We start from the raw sequence: 19,933 nt of genomic DNA on the forward strand, positions 1-19,933 counted from the left end.
TATAAAATATAATGAAAAGTGTTTAAATCTCATTTTGGGTCCAGGTGAACGATAAGAAATGGAACCACTTTAGGTAGTGATCAGGTAGGTAGGTAGGTAGGTAGGTAGGAGTAGGAGTGCCGCCCTATCGGGCTCAATTAACACTTGATGTGCCATTTTGATGCACTGTTCGTAGAACCTCCTGTATCTGCTATTACGTTTCACATTCTCTTTCAAACCATTTTGAGGTTTCGATGAAACTACTTATGTCCGATATGCTTTTAGTGGAAATCCATTCAAGGTTTGGTGCTAGATGGATTCCAAGCGTTTTGTGTCGGATCTGTGCTAGAGCTGGGCATTCGCAGAGAAAGTGGAAGATTGTTTCCTTGTTCCCTGCTACTCCGCAGCCACGGCAGATGTCGTTGTAGAGCATACCCATTTTGGACGCATGTTCCCCAAATGGCCAGTGCCCTGTTGTGGTAGTTGTTACTCTGTAAATACTTTTCCTTGACCTGTTTAGTAAGTCGTTGGTTCTTTTCCTGTCATATGTTGGCCATAATTGTTTAGTTATGACGCATTTTGTGATGTTTTTCCACCTGTTATTTGCAATTTGTTGAAATTGTCTATTGATCTCTCTCTCCTTTGATTGATCCTAGCGGACTTGGTATTATCTCCGCCTCGGATTCGTTGAGGAAAGCTCCTGCCTTTGCCAACTCGTCTGCTTTTTCGTTACCGAAAATGTTCCTGTGGCCGGGAACCCAGATCAAGTTTAGTTGGAGCTTGTCTTTTATTGCGCTTAGTGCTCTCTTGCAGTTGTGTACTGTGCTGGAGTTTGTCATGGGTGAAGACAAGGCCAGGAGCGCCGCCTGGCTATCGGTAAATATAGTTTCTTTGTTTATATTCCCGTGGTCTTCTAATAGAGCTTCGCAGGCTGATCAGATACTCCCTTAATAACTCTAACGTAGTGAAACCACAAGACCTAGAGGGTCATTGGTTTTCCCATTACTTGGCATGATACGGTTCCTAAAACAATTTTCTAATTAAGTTACAGCTTCATCCTACACAAAACAGTACACTAATATAGTAGCGTAGTTTTCTAAGCTAAAAAGCCCCCTGTAGAACCTTTTCATGTCTTGCATGTACTTATACCGTCCTTTTTCCTTCCTTACCAGCATAGGCACCGCTTACGCGATTATAGCCGAGTTAACAACATCGCAACAGTCGTTTTTTTCGATATTTTCGATTAATTCGAGTTAGCAGGTGCAGTCAGGTCCACCTTCTCCACTTTACCTTGCCAAGTGTGTGGAGTGGAGTGGAGGTCTTCCTCTTTCCATGCTTCCACCGGCGGTTACTGAATCGAAAACCTTGAAAGCTGGAGTATTTTCTTCCATCTGGACAACAAGACATGGCCAGCGTAGCCGCTGTCTCTTAATTCGGTGAACTATGTCAATGTCCTCGAATATCTTGTACAGCTCGTCGTTCCATCGATTGCGGTCTGGAGAAAGCAAAACTAACGGTGCGGTTGTTGAGGCCAATGATATCAATATGATTAGCGTACGCCAACAGCTGAACACTGCTCGCTTGATATTGAACGGCTCGGACAGGTTCTTCCCGATTCTTACGGAGTTTTTGGTGTTACTCAACTTCAGCTTACACAGCCGTATTAGTTTTGCGGGGATACCAAATTCAGACATCGCAGCATAGAGGCAGTTCCTTTTCGTGCTGTCGAAGGCGGCATTAAAATCGACCATGCGGGGCTGTTTGTCTATCTTCCTTATACGGATATTTTCAAAGATTTGGCGCGTGGAGAAAATCTGCTATATAGTTTCCAATCGTCGGACATGCTTTCATACGACCACATTTTGCAAAAACGCTGATGCATGCACTTTGTCAGCTGGCAATCCAAGGATCCCTACTGCTTTCTTTAAACCGCTCATCCACGGGAGTGTATACCAGCACTGGACGACTCAGTCTTTCTCCCACCAGGAATTCTACACCGAATTTGCGCTCTTTTATATAACTACTGTAGTAAATGTCACAAAGACCTACTCGACAACGTCCTTGTCCCATCCATCGCATTTCTTGATGTCAGCCTTTACTTTTACGAGCTCATCTAAAACCCCATTACCAGGGAGAGGCTAGCCTTACTGAGGGCAAAGAGATCACCTGATCTCCCTGTTGAAGGGAGCAATGGTCCGCTCCCATTCTACCGATAACGGCTCTAGGGTGCCTTTCCTTGCTAGCTCATCACTCTTACAATTTCATGCGATTCCGCTGTAGCCAACGGCTTCTTCCTACCCACAACTCCCACGCCGGTAAGTGGGTAGAGAAAGAGCCGCCCGAGTTCGGTTTAGAGACTCCATGATCCAAGTGAACCGGTCAGAAAGTCAAAGTAAGTGAGGATTTTCGAGAGTTCAGACCCGTGTTCTTTTAGAAACCCAGACTCTCTGAGTCTAATGGTCGCTTTCGCAGCCATACACCTTCAGGCGGTGTCCACGGGCAATATGTTCAGGGTGGCGTTGAGTGCCATGATGGGAGTGGACTTAGTGCACCACGCTTTCGAGTTTCTTTGCAAGTGTGGTTTTCCTAGAGCCCTCCACCACATAAAGACATCATAAAAGATATCATAAAAGAAGAGGAGAAAGAACTTCACCTTGTGGGGTTCCTCTATACACTTTTCGTCGCGCACGCTCGTTGCTTCATTTCGTTTCAATTACTCTGCCGCACAGAAGACCAGAGTTTGATTAAACTCCAAGATCGTCCAGAGCAGTAACGACTGCTTCTGGCAGGACGTTGTTGAAGGCTTCTTCAATATCAAGAAGATCCCAACAGCGAAATCCTTAACCCTAAAGACTTCCTCAAGCCATGACATGATAGTATGCAAGGCAGTATCCACTGACTTGCTTTTACAATAAGCATATTGCGCTCCTGATAAATAGTGTCTTGGAATGCGCGCCCTTATGTACCAGTCAATCAGTCTCTCCAGAGTTTTAAGTAGGAAGGAGGAGAAAATGATGGGCCATTAAGTCCTTAATGATGAATTTGATTCTGACTCGTCTCCAGGCCCCCGGTATGTAACCCACTCTTATGCAATTCGCATAGATGAGTGCAAGCCAGTTGCATGACACCTTAACAGGTTCTTGAAGCTGCGCTGGTATGATGGCATCCGCTCCTCGGGACTTGAAATGATGCGCAGGTTAAGTGCTGTTAATCCAGAAGGCCGACAAAGGCCGCAGTCGAATTGCGGCAACGAGTCATCAAATATTGGACTCAACGGATGGACCATCTGAGACATACCCGCGGTCACCATTTCAAAAGACAATTTTCAAAAAATGAATTGCAAAAAATTCTCTTCCGTGTTATAATGAACATTCCACTGAGTTTGGAGTTTCTGTAATTTTTCTTTAAACACAAAAAAGGTAGGGAACCTCGAAATGGATCCTCTTTTACATATATCTGAAAGCATGCGGAGCCCAGTCCAAATACATTCTTCACCTACCTTTTACAATACTTTGCTCTAATATATGTTAGATAACCTTTGGTATCACTACTAACTAGTTTTGTTTGAAGTTAATGATCTCTGGAGTATATTTTTTATTGAATATTCCCTTTTGTAAGCACTTCGAAAGATCGAAAGTCTATCTTCGACTCTCGAACATTCTAACTGTTTCTAACTAAATGGTTTTTTTGCATAAAATAACAGCTGAAACAGTGTTGCACCTAAAATAATTACGCTGTAGTTTTAAATGTCAGAGGCTTATAAAACACTGACATGTTCACAATCTACACTCCACTCTGCAACCAGCCTAATCTTACCGGTATGATTTAATGAAATAAAAAACAAATTTTGTGGAAATAAAATTATTTATTAATAAATGTCATAAGATTAGTTTAAAATAAAATGAAATTCATACTTGATATTACAGTAAAGCTTCTCGAAGAATCTAAATAAATGTAATTAAAATAAAAGCAAGTCTAAATAATGAGTAACCTGCCATTTATACGCCTCTAGGACGCACAAATTTTAATTTAATTTTACTTTAATTTTTAAATGTTTGGTTATTTAACCCTGAAACAGGTTCAAACAGTTCGACAACGTGTTCTGATAATTGTAGCCCAATTCGCCCTTGCAACCGTAGCCGCCCAGCTTGTGTATGGCCGCATAATCAAAGCAATCCACTTGGTTGTCGCCATTACAATCCTGCGCATACTTAGTCATATAATTCTGTATGGTATTCGCAGCGCAGTAGGGATCATTTACGCAGTTAGGGTATGCTGTGTGAGGGAAAAGAGAGGAAACATTTTTCTTAGTGCCTCATTAATGTAGTTTGTAAACACTTACCTGTCTCCGAATCTGGGGATTCGCCATTCAACGTCAGCTTGCCACCGTCAGACCAGTAAGGCCAAGTGATGCGGAAGAGGCCACAGACGCCGCCAGTACAAGTGGCCGTACGATTGCAGCCGCTGATAGCCTCGCAAATGCACCCCAGGCAAATGTCGGTGACCGGTTTTTCTTTAAATAGCAAATGAAGATAATGAGATTTTTGTTTCATTAATAAAAATAAAAAAGAATAAAAAGACGAAGCTTATGATAGACAAGTTTTATAAGTCGTTCAAAATATACATAATCACATAGAGACACACATATCTAGTCTTATTTCATACAGCAGATTCATACAAAATTCTGATAATTAGCGGGTTTACCGCAAATTAATTTTTTTGCGTTTCTTTCATTTGCTTCGTTTAAGGTATTTAGTTTTAAAAATAACTTCTGACTTAGTTATTATCTAAATATAGTATATGAATAGACTCATATTAACTACACAAGACCTCATTGAAAAATGTTCCACTATAATTTGGTATAACTTATTTCATACCTAATTGAATTGCAGTCTTCTTTTCGAAAAATATTATTGCAAATTTTTAAATTTCAGTCAGAGGCCTTAAACACATTTAAAGTTTTAAATGTATCAACTAAATAAGGACGCAAAGTGGGGCATAATCTATGGGTTCGAGAGGGTGGTGCTCCGGAACCAGAGCCAGGGGAAAACTAGCTACCCCCAGTGGTGACGGAAGACAAGGAAGAGGAGGCCCCGAAAGTCAGTCGATGGATCTAGCGCACCTGTTCAAAGAAGGTCGAGTCGGTAACAACGAGAGTGCGGATCTCACACTGTTAGAGAAATAGTTTGGAGGCTGAAGATCCTTTAAATTAATCTGCAACAAACAAAAACGGCCTCCGCCGAACTTTTGTTTTGTCCAGAAAGAGGCGATGTCGACGTTGTCCTAAAATATGAAGTGTGGCTAAGCAGCAGCGGGATCTCTGGATTACCGACAGTATCTTGATTACCGACAGTATCTTGATGACAGAACCAAATAAAGCTTGTTTGTTAGCCAGAAATGAACTTAATGTTTTTCTTATAACTGATTTCAGCAACGAAGATGCTGTTTGAGCTAGATGCTTGTATCGTCCTTTATACAGCATGACGCCGAGGAGCCACTACTGATCTGCCGAAGAGAGCTGTGACAGAGACCAGACGAAGAAAAGCCGAAGTATTAATTGGCTCTGATGCTCACTTGATGTACTCTGTCTGGAGAAGCTCGAACAGAAATGTAAAAGGTTAGTCAAGGGGGAACTTCCCCACTTTTGTGACTCCTAGCAGGGCGGATGTCTTTGATGTTACGCTAGCCTCTAGAGAAGTGTCTCCCGTGTTCTCGGAGTAGAGATTTCAAGGCGATCATTCCTTTTCTGATCTTACGTAAGTTTTATCTGGGCGTGTCCAGCAAGCAGAACCTAAAGGAACTTCAGTAAAACAAATAGGGAACTTTACTGCAGGAAGCTTCGATCAGCTCTTCCAACCGGGCCCGACAAGGACTTGGTCTCATCCTCGGGATCGCATGATAAGTACTTCAAGGTTTTTAGCTCTATCTGTAGAATTACTCCTGAAAGCTGCTGTCCTCTGAAAATTTAGAAAGGTAAAGAGACACCACCTTGGTGGTTATCAGGGCTAAATGAGATCAGATTTTTGCAAAAGAGTTTTCCACGAAAACATTAAGAGCGGCGACCAAATCTTCGAGCAGAAGACTTTTCAAAAAACAGTAAGAGCGGCTTTAGTGACTACTAAGGCAAGACTGGTTATATACAAGTCCGAGTCGAAGAACAGTTTTCGGCGGAAGTGTCGAGAGTTGTCAATTTCATAATTTTTAATTTTCGAATTTTCATAAGAAGGAGAGAGTGTTGCTGTGTAGCACTAATTTTTGTGGGGTTACGCAATGACCTCTCCATGTGTACTTCTGCTGAGGTTATTTCCTTTTTATTAGTAAGGTTTTTTGTGGTCATTACACGCGGTCGTTCATCGACCCTATACTTAGTTAAACGTTTTAAAGGTGTTGAACTGCTTAAAGATGGCACTAATTAATTACAACAACAATTTAATCATATTTGAACTCATTGTATTACAAAAAGTGCAAAAATTCCATTTCAACAATTTTTCACAACAAAAATGTGCATGTTACAGAAAGTTCAATCAAACGTGGAATTAAATGAGGCGCGTCAGCGCAAAATTAAAATTCAACAAAAATTTGCGACACAAAAGAATCTAGTCTAACTGGATTTTAAGGGAATATTTAGAAGATGATATAAGTCGAAAATATATGTGCGTGTGTGTGGTTATAAAATTATGTGTTTATAATCTAAATCTCAATTGAGTTGCGGCAAGTGTAGCTGCAGTCACATAAATTCGTTTAATTTATATTTATTACAATTTTGAACTACAACAACGAGGGGAGCAAGGAATTCCAGCGCGAAATTTATAATTTCCATTTGGTTTTAAATTGCAATTTTTATTTTCATTTGCGTTTGTATTTTACATAACACGTGCAGATGTTTGCCCGAGTTTATATTTTCACCTCGACTTCATCCTACAAATGGTAGGACTAAGAGGGTCCGAAACGCTTTCGAACAGTTTGCTGATTTATAAGTATCTTTGTTATATCAGCAATAAACATGAAGGGTTGACACTATCTGTCAAGTAGTGACGTCGGAGACCCCATAAAATATGTATGCCTAACTAGCTGAGTCGATCTGTCTCTCCGTCAGTCTATATATATAAGCTAGTCTTCCTCGGCTTCCCCCGGCAGGTACTGCGTCGAATATTCTCAGAGCTGGAGTGTTCTCTTCCGGACAGCATGTCCTAGCCAAAGCAGCCGCTGTCTCTTAATTCGCAGAACTATGTCAATGTTGCCGAATATCCCATAGAGCTCATCGTTCTGTCGGCTGCGGTACTCGTCGTTGCAAAAGCGCAAAGGACCATAAATCTTCCACAAAACTTTTCTCTTAAACACTCCTGAAGCCGACTCATCAGATGAAGTCATTGTCCATGTTTGGTCTTTGTTCGTTATACGATAGAGAGTCCCCTTGTCTCAAAGCTGGCTTGGTATCGAACGGCTCGGAGGGGTCCTTCTTGATTCTGACGGAGCTTTTGGAGTTGCTCAACGTCAGTTTACACGCTGGTATTAGCTGTATAACTCTAACCGACATGTCCGAATATTACTATTCTGATTTATGATCCCTGTTTTGTCATCGACAATTCTAATACAGTTTGAACAGTTGTCTTTTCATTGGAACTTGGGTGTCTGCATAGTATCCAGAACACCACGAAACTTCATCTGGTATTCCCGAAATATTGTATTGCCATGAATTCCAGAGAAATGTGTTCGCAAACTCCTTTCTTGAAAACTATAAACAATACTGAAGTGACCATTGTAGCAACAAAGGAAGAATAAACAATAATTACATTATTTTTACTGTTATTTACTTTATGTTTCATAAATAACAAGATTTTTTGATATTCTGTTTCATTTTGTGGTGGTAAAACTCGTTTCCTGCCAAATTAACCACAAAATAAACTTGACTTTGAACGTTTAAGTGGACTTTGTTTTACTATTATACGCGGCACCTACTCAGCTCAACTTGATCTTGAGTTTGCTGTGAAGAGCATTGCCTCGTTTAGCGAGACTGCGCAAGCTTGCAGTTTGCATTTCCGAAGCGTACGAGATGAGCCGTACAGTTAACATTGTATGTGTTGTCCATGTGATGTAAATTGGCATACCTGTTGGAATAATTTCAAGCTCTCTTGAATATGGTGACAATCAGCGATTTACATTGGCTCTCACGGCTCTAGATGAAAGCAGAGTTCAACGGCATCTAAGTATGAGAAACCATGAACTGTCATATTCTACCGTTGCAACCAACTGGTAGCATTGGCAAGACTACGCTGTAAGCATCTGGAGTCCCCACGGTATATTACACTGAAGGAGGTATCGATAGTGAGGCCAAAGGGTCTGTTAAAATTCGCGTCAAGCACAGGTATTCTAAAGAATGCGACTTCTCTTGAACCTAGCAATTGAACTCCATCTCCATCGCCATTGCAAAGGACCAAACTGGTCTATGAGTGACTTATTGGTCTAACCTAACCTTTAAAGCTCATAATTTCCTATTGGCTATTTAGTGACGCAAACAAGCTCTCCATTGCTAGTAACTTTAGACAATACCAATTTTTAAATATACACACCGACATATACCTAATAAAGCAAGATACTCGTATGTGCGTCCATGAACTTCGTCTGCGTCCAACTGCGCCGTTACCGGTACATCTTCTAAACTACGAAAACAATAACAGCAGTGCTCGCCTCAAGCACTGCGACTATGTAGTAGCTGCACCAGCTTACTAACAAGACTAGTTTGGCAACTTTGCACAGACTCCCTTGCAAATGCGGCAATTTCGTTGCCTCGCTGAGGCGTGTCATAATAGTTGCAGCTGCTACTAGCTGGCTACTGGGCGGTCGAGTTGAATACTAACAACGTACTCGTACATATATCTATTTACATAAATACCCATTAACTTTGGAAAACGAGTTGCTAGCTGCGCATCGCGTTGACTCATCTTCAATTGCTAGCAGCAACAACAAATTAACAAACTAGCCTTGCTGGTCAATAAACATAAATTTCATATCTTAAAGCAGTTAGTCTTCAATACACCGATGTATGCTAAATGTATTAGAGGTTTTTATGTAAATAAAATGATAAAGGCGACGCAAATTCGCGATTTGAACTTGAATATTCGCCAAGCGTAAAAAGTTAAAAATCAGATTGATGGATGCGCACTTGGGAAAAAATGAAAAATAGAATTAATAGTGTTATATAATTATGAAAATTAATTTAAAAGCATATGTAAACAGTAGCATCTAGTATACAGTATCTAACGGGTGATCCAAGTAGAGGTACTATTTTCAATAGCCTTTTTATTTGACAGATCATCTGTCAAGTTATTTTCGTTCAGTATAGCTTGGCATTTTATCATGGAAAGATTTATGCCTGAACAAAGTTTGCAAATCATTCATACTTTATTACGAAAACTCATGTTCCACAAAGAATGTGTTTCGCGCGCGATTCGAACAACTTTTGGTCAAAAAAATCGGCCTACTGAGCGTTCTATTCGCAAAAACCATCAGTCATCGTGAGACCCACTTTTCATTATTAGATAATATTCGACCGTATATACTACGTTCCAAGAAGATCTGACGTTTTCGAGTCAAACTTCGTTTAGCGATGAGACCCATTTCGACCTTCCCCGATTGGCTCAACGACCTTCCCAAGCGACATCGCTTCGCTCCATGGGCTCTTAAAAATTTGAAAGAAGATTAAGTCCATTTCAATGGTTATGTAAAGAAGCAAAATTTCCGGATTTGTAACGAAGAGCAACCTGAAAAGATTCAAGAGCTGCTATTTCAACCAGAAAGGACAACGGTTTAGTGTGGTTTGTGAGCCTGTGGAATCATTGGTCCATATTTCTTGAGAACATAACTGTGAATCGATGAGAACGTAATCGTCATTGGCGAACGTTGTCGCATCACGTTGAAGACTATTTGATGCCTGAAGTTGCAGCTCGTGATCTCGACGACATTTGGTTTCAGCAACTCAGCGCCACTTCTCACACATCAATCATTGGATTTATTAAGCAGATAATTTCAAGTTTGGGCCGGTCGATTGTCCACCAAGATCGTGTGATATCACACCGTTAGACTTTTTCTTGTGGGGATATATAAAGTCTAAAGTCTTCGCGAACAATCCCGTTTCGATTAAGCCTTGGAGCAAAACATCACGCGTGTCATTCGCCAATTACCAATCGAACGAGTCGTCGAAAATTGGAATGTATGGATGAATACTCTTTTTTACCACTTCGATTCTCTCATTTAATGGAAAACTATACTCAACAGATGTGGCAGTGAACGAGGGCAAAACGAAATATCTCCTGTCATCAAACAAACAGTCGTCGCACTCGCGACTTGGCTCTCACGTCACTGTTGACAGTCATAACTTTGAAGTTGTAGATAATTTCGTCTATTTAGGAACCAGCATTAACACCACCAACAATGTCAGCCTGGAAATCCAACGCAGGATAGCTCTTGCCAACAGGTGCTACTTCGGACTGAGTAGGCAATTGAAAAGTAAAGTCCTCTCTCGACGAACAAAAGCTAAACTCTATAAGTCGCTCATAATTCCCGTCCTGCTGTATGGTGCAGAGGCTTGGGCGATGACAACAACCGATGAGTCGACGTTACGAGTTTTCGGGAGAAAAATTCTGCGAAAGATTTATGGTCCTTTACGCATTGGCCACGGCGAATATCGCATTCGATGGAACGATGAGCTGTACGAGATATACGACGACATTGACATAGTTCAGCGAATTAAAAGACAGCGGCTACGCTGGCTAGGTCATGTTGTCCGGATGGATGAAAACACTCCAGCTCTGAAAGTATTCGACGCAGTACCCGCCGGGGGAAGCAGAGGAAGAGGAAGACCTCCACTTCGTTGGAAGGACCAAGTGGAGAAGGACCTGACTTCGCTTGGAATATCCAATTGGCGCCACGTAGCGAAAAGAAGAAACGACTGGCGCGCTGTTGTTAACTCGGCTATAATCGTGTAAGTGGTGTCTACGCCAATTAGGAAGAAGATACTCAACAGATGGACCATCTGAGACTTAGCTGCGGCCACAATAGGAAACCTCGAAATGGACTTTAAAGCGAGGTCGAGCACAAGAGAAACAGAATGGGTTTATGTTTCAGTACTCTTAGCATCAAAACTTGATCCTGTGTTCTCTTACAAAATCAGATTACTCACTACAAAACGTAAAGCTCACGATCCACAATAGCCTATTCGTTGCCGGACTTTATCGAATATATTTTTACTATATATATTTTTTCGACGATCGAACGTTATTTTGACTGTTTTGGATCAGTGAGTAGTAGCTGAGCCAATCACTTAGTTTTGACGCTCTTGAAAGATCTTAAAAAAAGAAATTAACGGTTTCAAAAAATCAATTCTTTCTAGATGAATGATTGATTAAGATCTTTAGATAGGATTCCAAACTAGTTTGCCTAGATTTTCGACGCCGCAGCTCAAAAGTAAATGATATTGTTGTTTTCAATGCAAAACTTGTTGATTGTTTTCTTCAAATTAAATTACGTGCAGTCTCTTAATGCAGGGTACACCATCTCTGAAAAGTCTTTTTTATATTTGAGACATTTTAGTTCAAACTGACGCTTTAACAATTATTTCGATTATCTTTTCAATATAAGACTCTCTATTAGGCAGAACAAATTAGTTCTTTTTACCGAAATTTTCATTGTTTTTTTCGAGCAATTCATGTAGTGTAGCTTTCCTTGAGATTATCATAGATCCAAAGATTGCCTTTACATATGTATATGTGGTAGGTATATTGTTTTCATTTAACTCGTAAAAGGAATTCCTTCGTGCCCTCATATATGAAAATATTGTGACTTGGACAGAAGGTCTATTACCACAAAAAAAACATTAACGCATTTCATTGAAATTGAAATATGTTTGTAATATATAACTCTTGTTGTTGCAATCGAACGTGCTATCGCCAAAAACATAACAAAGAGTCGCTTTTTTCGAGTAAAAAGATTCATGTGTTTAAGTCAACGAAATGAACAGGGTGACACGCGTCTCGCATAACTAATTATGAACAATGAAAAAGCGAAATATATACATACATACATATACATAGTACAATAACAAAGCACAATAGAGAAGCCCTATTTTAAGAAGTATTAACGGTATTTATACATATGTAATATATGCCTTCAGTCTCAGTGAGGGCAGAAAAAATTTCCATTTTCTTGATAGTCGGATCTCAGTACCTGAAACAAAACCTGTTATATATCTGATAGAGGATGACTATCTCAGTAAAATAACCTCCAATATATTTGAGCAATCATTTTTAACAATATTAATCATATATCAACTCAGGTTCTATGATTAGCCTCCTAAGTAGGGAACGCACACTGAACTACTGGACAGTAGAGTAAATCTTTAAAGCGTCGAAACTAACTTCGTAAAATAGAATCAGCAGAATGCAAAGCATGAAGGAAGGATTATTAGACGCTAGAAATTATTCTTGCGAATTCACACCCTTGACAGGTAATATCTTCCACGACTCCCAAAGTTCCAATTTAAAGAACTTGAAGTTGGTCAGCTTGAAATTGAAACCTCAAGAGTTTTTGATCACAATTTTTTTCATGATTATCAAGATATTTTGTTTTCCTAAACATTGTTTTCAGATTATCAGATTCAGATTTGAGCTACGATTCTTCGGTTTAACCAAATTGTATTGATGAACGTCAAAGTGTTGTGACTCCTTCATTCTGTGCTCTTACAGACCGTATACAAACTGTATACCATGATCGTAAGGCCTATTGTCCTTTATGGAGCAGTTGCTTGGGTATCTAAGGAAACGCAGTCTTCACTAGGCCTTCAATTATAGAGGCTGCAAAGACTTACCTGTGTCTACGCAGCACTTGAAGTCATGCTGTAGCTCACACCGCTGCATCTAGTGCTCAAACAGACAGCGAAACATGCCATGCTGTTCATGGCAGCAGAGGGTTTTGGCAAAGAGAAGATAATGTCGTCTCAAGAAATGAAGGCATTAGTGAAAGACACACCACTGGCACTTTTTACAAGGGACGGCATTACGAAGAGGGTTAACTTTACAAACAAGTTCAGAATAACTCTCGGCAGTAAAGCAGAGTGGAGCGATTCACGCTCGACCTACTACTGAGGGGCAGCACTATCTAGTAGTATAGTGACGGCTCGAAAACACCGAAAGGAATTGAAGCAGGCATACCAAACTAATGAGACGTTTTCCGAGCATCTTTCATGCAGAAGTCTTTGGTACAAGTCAGTGTACAGAAATCAATCTCCACCGCAATTATCGCAGCCAGCGTATCGCTATACTTAGCAACAGTCAAGCGGCACTAAATGCGATCTCAGCGTATGAGGTTAAATTGTTTTTAATGGAGGAATGTATAGGAAAGCTGAACCGCCTATCAGTGTGCAACCGTATACACCTAATCTCCGAGACGGGTCATAAAAGCCGGCAATGAGCTGGCTGACGAACTAGCCCACTCTGCGGCAGCGCCCAGGATGATGGGGACAGAACCATGCCTTGCGGTGGGGTCCCACACTGTAAAGAAGCTGCTCCGCACGGAGGAGGGAGTGAGGAGAGAACAGCATTGACAGCAGGCAGCAGGAATGCGTCATGCCAAGCTAGTTCTGGGAGGGTACAACCTTGCAAGGTTTAAGGAAATGATCAACCTCCCCGAGACAAATTTCGCTTCCTTGTCCCATTCTATACAGAGCACTGCAAGCTCAGGAAGCACTTGTCCAACATGGGCATAGTTCTTGTGGAAACTGCCGCTTCTGTGACATGGAACACGAAACTCCAGAACACCTGATTCTGGACTGCCCAGCAATTTGCTGAAGCAGGCTTAAGATCATAGGTTCCATCTTCGTGGACACATCACATTGTTCAGGGATTACATCACATTGTTCAGAATGCTGAATCTTTGTGACCATATGTGATATAGGAAAGTGCACAATAGACCAGAGGTCGCATTGCAAAGCCTCAATTTTTCTATTTATCTAGGAACTATACCAAAAACTATGCCAAAATTAGGTTATGATCATACAAAAACTGGACAATTTTCCCCATTAATATTTTTATTGTCAAAAATATGGAATGAACTACATTTTATTTAACAATCTGACTTCAGAGCTGCAGCCAGATAACGGCGAAAATTTATTTTATTTCAAAATGTTTGCAAAAAAGTGGGAAAATCTCAAAGCGTCAGCCAAAAGACCCATTACTTATCAGTTGCTAGCTGATTATAGTGGTTTATTTATGTTATTTATTTGTTTTTTTTTTTTTGTATTATTTTTGTAAAGAAGCTTTCATTTATTTGTTTATATTTCATTAGCTCCACTGAACTTTGACGTTAAGCGGTTTAATCTCTAGCGAAAATTAACATTTGATGTCAGAAAGTATTAAAAAGTATGTAAAAAGTATACCGTATTTGATAAGTGTTTATATGTATATTTATATAATATTGCGAAGGAGAAATCGAGGCGTGATTTTATTTGGTGTATTTTATTATTACTTCGCTGATAAGTATGATTTAATCCGCTTTCATAAAATAGGCCACGCAAAGATTATTTATTGTACATACATACATATGTGAGTACATACATAAGAATACACAAATATGCTTGTATGTACATATTCTATTTATTAGAGGTGTGTTGCTACAAAGTTATGATTTTTTGGTTGACCCGGCAAATAAAACCAATTTTAATGAGCTTATTTTGAAGAAGTAAAACGCTAAAAGTAACCAAAAATTTCGAAAGCTCAGTTGTGGCATACACCAATTGCTGGTAGCTTTAAATAGCATAAATAATATAATTTTGCCGAAAAAAACGTTTTATTAAAATTGTTCGCTTCGTAACATTAATATTCCTCTATATGTATGAATAGGGCACTACAAAAGCAGACCGATAGGGACCGCAAACTACGCCATATTTTTTCCCGCTCTTTTGAAATTTCTCTTCAGTAGTTTATCTTTTCATCACGGAAAGATATACGATCCAACAATGAGTCGAAATTATCAAAATTTACTACCGAAATTCGGAGGCAGTGGCCTCAACTTTAAGAGCGCTACGTCCAATTTATGGTCGTCATAGTCGTCCTGTCATATCAATAATCGAGCGTCTAGTGAAAAAAATTTGAATTCACAGGCACAGTACAAAATATTCTCGTGCCAGTGAGACAAAGTAGTGCCCGCAGTGTCAAGAATATTGCTGCTACTAGCGCATTAATTGAAGAAGACCCAAATCAGGCTCTCACACGTCATTCTCAAGCGTTGGGCATCTCTGTGACATCGTTGTGGCGAATTTTGTGAAAAGATCTTGGCCTACATCCTTACAAGATCAAATTGACCCAAGAACTGAGCCGCTTGACCACCATAATATTCGTATGTTCGTGAATTGGGCTGAGCAACAACTTGAAAATTATCCGGATTTTCATCGAAAAATCATCTTCAGCGATGAGGCTCATTTCTGGCTGAATGGCTTCGTCAATAAGCAAAATATGCATTATTGGTCAGGCAGCAATCCACATGTACTCCATGAGTCACCATTGCATTCCGAAAAAATTACAGTTTGATGCGAATTATGGGCCGATGGCGTCATTGGACCCTACTTCTTCCGTGATGATCAAAGCCGGCCGTTACTCTCAATGGAAATCACTACCGCTCAATGATAACCAAATATTTTTGGTCCAAATTGGATGATGCGGATATGGTCTTGGACAATATGTGGTTTCAACAGGACGGCGCCACAAGCCACACAGGGAATGTCACAATCGATTTATTGAAACCCAAATTTGGTGAACGTGTCATCTCACGAAATTGCCCAGTCTATTGGGCGTCTGGGAGGTGCGATTGAACGCCGTTAAACTATTTCCTGTGGGGCTACGTCAAGTCTATGGTCTATGCCAACAAGCCTGATTGCTGAAATTGCAGCAATATCGGCCGATTTATGCTTGAAAACAGTCGAAATTTTGCTTAATCATCTGGACTTCTCAAGCGCGCCCGTGTTGATCATGCAAAAGAAATCGAGTTCCATACATACATAATGGCAGCGAATGAACTCTCACAGGAATAAATAATTTAATTTCAATTTGTAGCGCTCTTATTGAAAAACCCGTTATAAATGCTTATGCCAGAGGTTGTTCACCATTAGTTTACTCATTTCCAACCTAACGGTTACTGACTTAACTATTTACATTTGTTTTTTATTGACAAAGAGCTGCCAAAGAGTTGCCAATTAATTGATGTCTATGGAAATTAACATATTGTAATAAATTCTGCTACAACAAACTAAACAAAGGCAAAAATAAAAATAACAAATACAAAACTAAAAATAAAAAAAAAAAACATTTAAAAAATCTTAAAAAAGTTCCAGCGAAAACGTAAAAACATGAAGCTTAGTTCACACTCAACCTCTCAACCTGTTGATGACTCGCTTGCGCCGCATGACATCAAAACTTATTAATAAGACTTGGCTTTCGCTACATATATGCACACATACATAGCTCATAAGTTTGCTATTTCTTGCTACATCTGCAATAAAAATGAAGTGTTTGTTTTTTTATCGCTTATGAATTGGTTTCCTCCATTAATTTTATTTAATTTTTGATACTAATTTATCCGTTTACTATGCAAAATTGGGGATTTTTTGCGCGCGATTCTGTGAAAACCAAAACGCTGAAACGTTTGGGAAATTCAGCAAAAATGTTTGTTGTATTTTGACGTGTCACCAAATCACGCAAGAGATGCCTTATCGGACTTAATTGAATATGCGCGCACGGCTTCTCACGGCGGGCAATTTGCTGCGCTGAACATGAAATTCTTTTAATGCGGTTTTTTTATATTTTATGTTTTTTTTTCAGACCACTGATCAAAGGTGCCGGAACACTGCTTACATTGTTAGCAATTACTTTGCTTTACTTATATAATTTCACTTTATAAGTATAATTTAAGCTTGATTTTTGATTGCCACACTCGGGCATGAATTATTGTGCAATAAGAAATTATTATGCAATATGTGATTTAAGGCATAATGTTAAGAAGCCTTAACACTGTAGCGGTAATAATTATGCTTTTTAGGTTAAGTGCAGGAATGAAAATCTGACAATCGTGATCTTCGTGTTCCGTTCATGGTAAGCAATCAAATTGGAATTTAATAATAAAAGCATATTTTATACTGCTACAAAAACTACAAAATAAATTTCACAGTTTAGGCTAGAGTTTTTCTAGCTTTTGTTGACAGAAGAGAAAGGGATTAGGGTGCCACAAGAAAGAAAGATCAAATGTATAGCGCAATAATTACAATTAAATGCTAGATCGCTGGATCTTAATAAGAATAACAATTAATTTAATAAACAAGGTGAAATCCGAGAAGCTGAATTAAAAAAAAAAAATAAATTAATTTTTAATAATAAAATTTTTTTAATATATTTTTTTTTAATATTTTTTATATTTTTTTTAATATATTTTAATTTTTTTTAAAATTTTCTTTTATATAATACTTTTATTATTTTAATTTTTAATATTTTTTTTTTTTTAAATATATTTATTTTTCTTACATTTTTTAAATATATTTTTTTAATATTTTTTAAAAATGTTTATTAATATAATATATTTTAAATATTTATTTTTTTTTAATAAAATTTGTTCTTTTATATTTCTTTATACTACATTTTTTTATTAAAATTTTGTTATTTTTTTTAATAATTTATTTTTTTTTACAAATTGTTTTTTAATTTTTTATGTTAGGTTGGTTTAAGACCAACAGCGATCTCACTTGGACAACTAAGAACGCTGAACTGTTGTGGCACCTAATGCAAAAGGCTCGACTGAATATAGAAAAAACCGCAAAAACTAATTTGCAACACTGATTATAGTCAAATTGATTATAGTCAAATCTCAATTTTTACAAACAAAAACAAAAAAAAAAAAACATTTTCAAACGGAGTTAATACAAAAAACATCTTTCAGACGGAGTTAAGTTTTAAAACTAAATGTGGCAAAAACAACTGTCGGAACTCAAAACAAACGCTCGTCAGATGGGGTTTGTACAAATAAACTGACTCGAATTTCTAGCTCAGTGAGAACTTTTGGAGCATAACAGTTTTTAATCGAAACTTTCAAAACCTATTGTATTTTACTTTCAAAAAAAAACAACAAAAAATATATGTATAAACATTTTTTTTTCTTGCTGATGATTATATTTGTCTATAAATTTTGATAAAATCCTTTAAAATCATCTTCAAAAATTACATTTAAATATTAAATTTTATTTAAAACAAAAAAAAAATATGATTTTTTAAACAAAAAATATTTTGAAAAAGTTACAAAAAGTGGTATAAAAATAATAATATTTAAAAAAATTTATAATAATAATTGTTTCTTATTAATAATAATTTTTAAAATTGTTTTTTGGTACCATTTTTATAATTTTTTTAATAAAAATATATTATTTCTAATTTTGATGCATACCTGAAAAATATGTATAATTTTTCAAACAAAAAGTTCCTGAAAACCTTTTTTTGTAATGTTTGTAACATCTTTTGTTTGAAAAATTATATACATATGTATATTTGTAAGCCTTTATTTAATAAAGATTAACAAAGTTACAAGAAATAGTTCAAAAGTTAGTATTTTTTAATTTTTATGCATTCCTGAAAAATATGTCTAATTTTTCAAACAAAAAATTCCTGAAAACCATTTTTTGTGATTTTTGTTTTAAATTTTTATTTGAAAAATTACACATTTTTATAAGGCTCCAGTTAGTAAATATTATAAATATACTCATTTTCTTCTTAATGCGTATGAAAAATATATAAAAAAAATTAACTCCAAATCTATCTTTTGCTATGTTACTCATATACTTAGTACATATATTTATGGTTTAAATATATTTAATTATCTCAAATTCGTTAATGCTCGATATTAACCAAAAATATTTCCTGTTCTTTCACTTAAACATGCGACAATACAAGTTTTCATTGTTTAGCTACAAACTAACGAATAAATGGCAAACAATAAATAATATTTGAAAGAATGGCAGCAGAAACTCATTGTCAAATACAAATATACATACATACATCCATAAGAAAGATTCATAACTGCTAGACTCATATAAAAAATTAAAAACAGAGAAAAAAGAACAAAAGCGCTAACAAATGTTAATTTAATACGCTGAAGCCGGACCTGCTGTCATTTAGCCGCTTCAGCAGTTATAATTTCATAATGAAACTAATCCATATGTCTCTATAGCATTTATTCTACAATACGATTTTGCTCAGTTTAATTCTAGCTTTGCTAATAATTTGCATATTTTTACACACATTTAAGTTTGAAAACAATATAATCTGTATATATGTACATATGTGGGTATTTCTCAAACAATTCAATATCATTAGCTGTCTCCGCTTCACACCTCAGGCGCACAAACATAAATATGAACATAAATAATATTAAACAACAATCAGAATTTATTCTCACCCTGTGCATTGATCAGCATAGCAAAGCCCACGCAAAGCAGCGCAGCAATCAAATATTTACCGTAGTACGTGTTGGCCATTGTTTATTTAGATTTTTTTATTTCTGTTTTTATTCGTACAAACGTAATAAACTGTTGTTTTTATCGATTATGTAGGTGTGTAAATTATGCGTTAAGTCAATATATAACACTACACTCGGAGCTGGATGGTTAAGCGCGATTTGGTTTTCCTGTTCCGTTAGCAGTCTTCTCACGCTCGCGTTTTTTAAACAACTGAGGCAGACACACGAAATGTTTGCGAATTTTAGTGTTCAGCTTGTTGATTGTGAGAAGAGATCGTGATCAGCAGCGAAGATGAACCACGCGCCGTAGCAGAAGCTTAATATCAGCTGCGAGTGGCTCAAGCAAAAGCTCCGATTCGACTTGACTTGAACACACAAAACAGAGGAGTTAAGACACGAACTCTTTACGCTG

General features: G+C 37.7%; 1 protein-coding gene across 1 annotated transcript; it reads right to left on the reverse strand.

The window, feature by feature from the left end:
* Positions 1-3,824: 3,824 nt before the first annotated feature.
* LOC126757053 (invertebrate-type lysozyme 3-like) lies at positions 3,825-19,831 on the reverse strand. Its single transcript, XM_050470641.1, has 3 exons — positions 19,462-19,831; positions 4,322-4,492; positions 3,825-4,254 (listed from the first exon to the last, which is right to left on the reverse strand). The coding sequence occupies exons 1-3, from the start codon at positions 19,538-19,540 to the stop codon at positions 4,043-4,045; spliced, it is 462 nt and encodes a 153-aa protein (XP_050326598.1). The 5' UTR covers positions 19,541-19,831; the 3' UTR covers positions 3,825-4,042.
* Between the last annotated feature and the right edge of the window lie 102 nt (positions 19,832-19,933).

Source organism: Bactrocera neohumeralis, chromosome 4, assembly GCF_024586455.1.
Source record: "Bactrocera neohumeralis isolate Rockhampton chromosome 4, APGP_CSIRO_Bneo_wtdbg2-racon-allhic-juicebox.fasta_v2, whole genome shotgun sequence".
NCBI lineage: Eukaryota > Metazoa > Arthropoda > Insecta > Diptera > Tephritidae > Bactrocera > Bactrocera neohumeralis.

Excerpts from the sequence above, each read along its gene's own strand:
- LOC126757053 (XM_050470641.1), bottom strand. The coding sequence starts at position 19,540 with ATGGCCAACACGTACTACGGTAAATATTTGATTGCTGCGCTGCTTTGC. Across the intron at positions 4,493-19,461 it reads TATGCTGATCAATGCACAGG|AAAAACCGGTCACCGACATT; the intron begins GTGAGAATAAAT and ends TGCTATTTAAAG. Across the intron at positions 4,255-4,321 it reads ATCCCCAGATTCGGAGACAG|CATACCCTAACTGCGTAAAT; the intron begins GTAAGTGTTTAC and ends TCCCTCACACAG.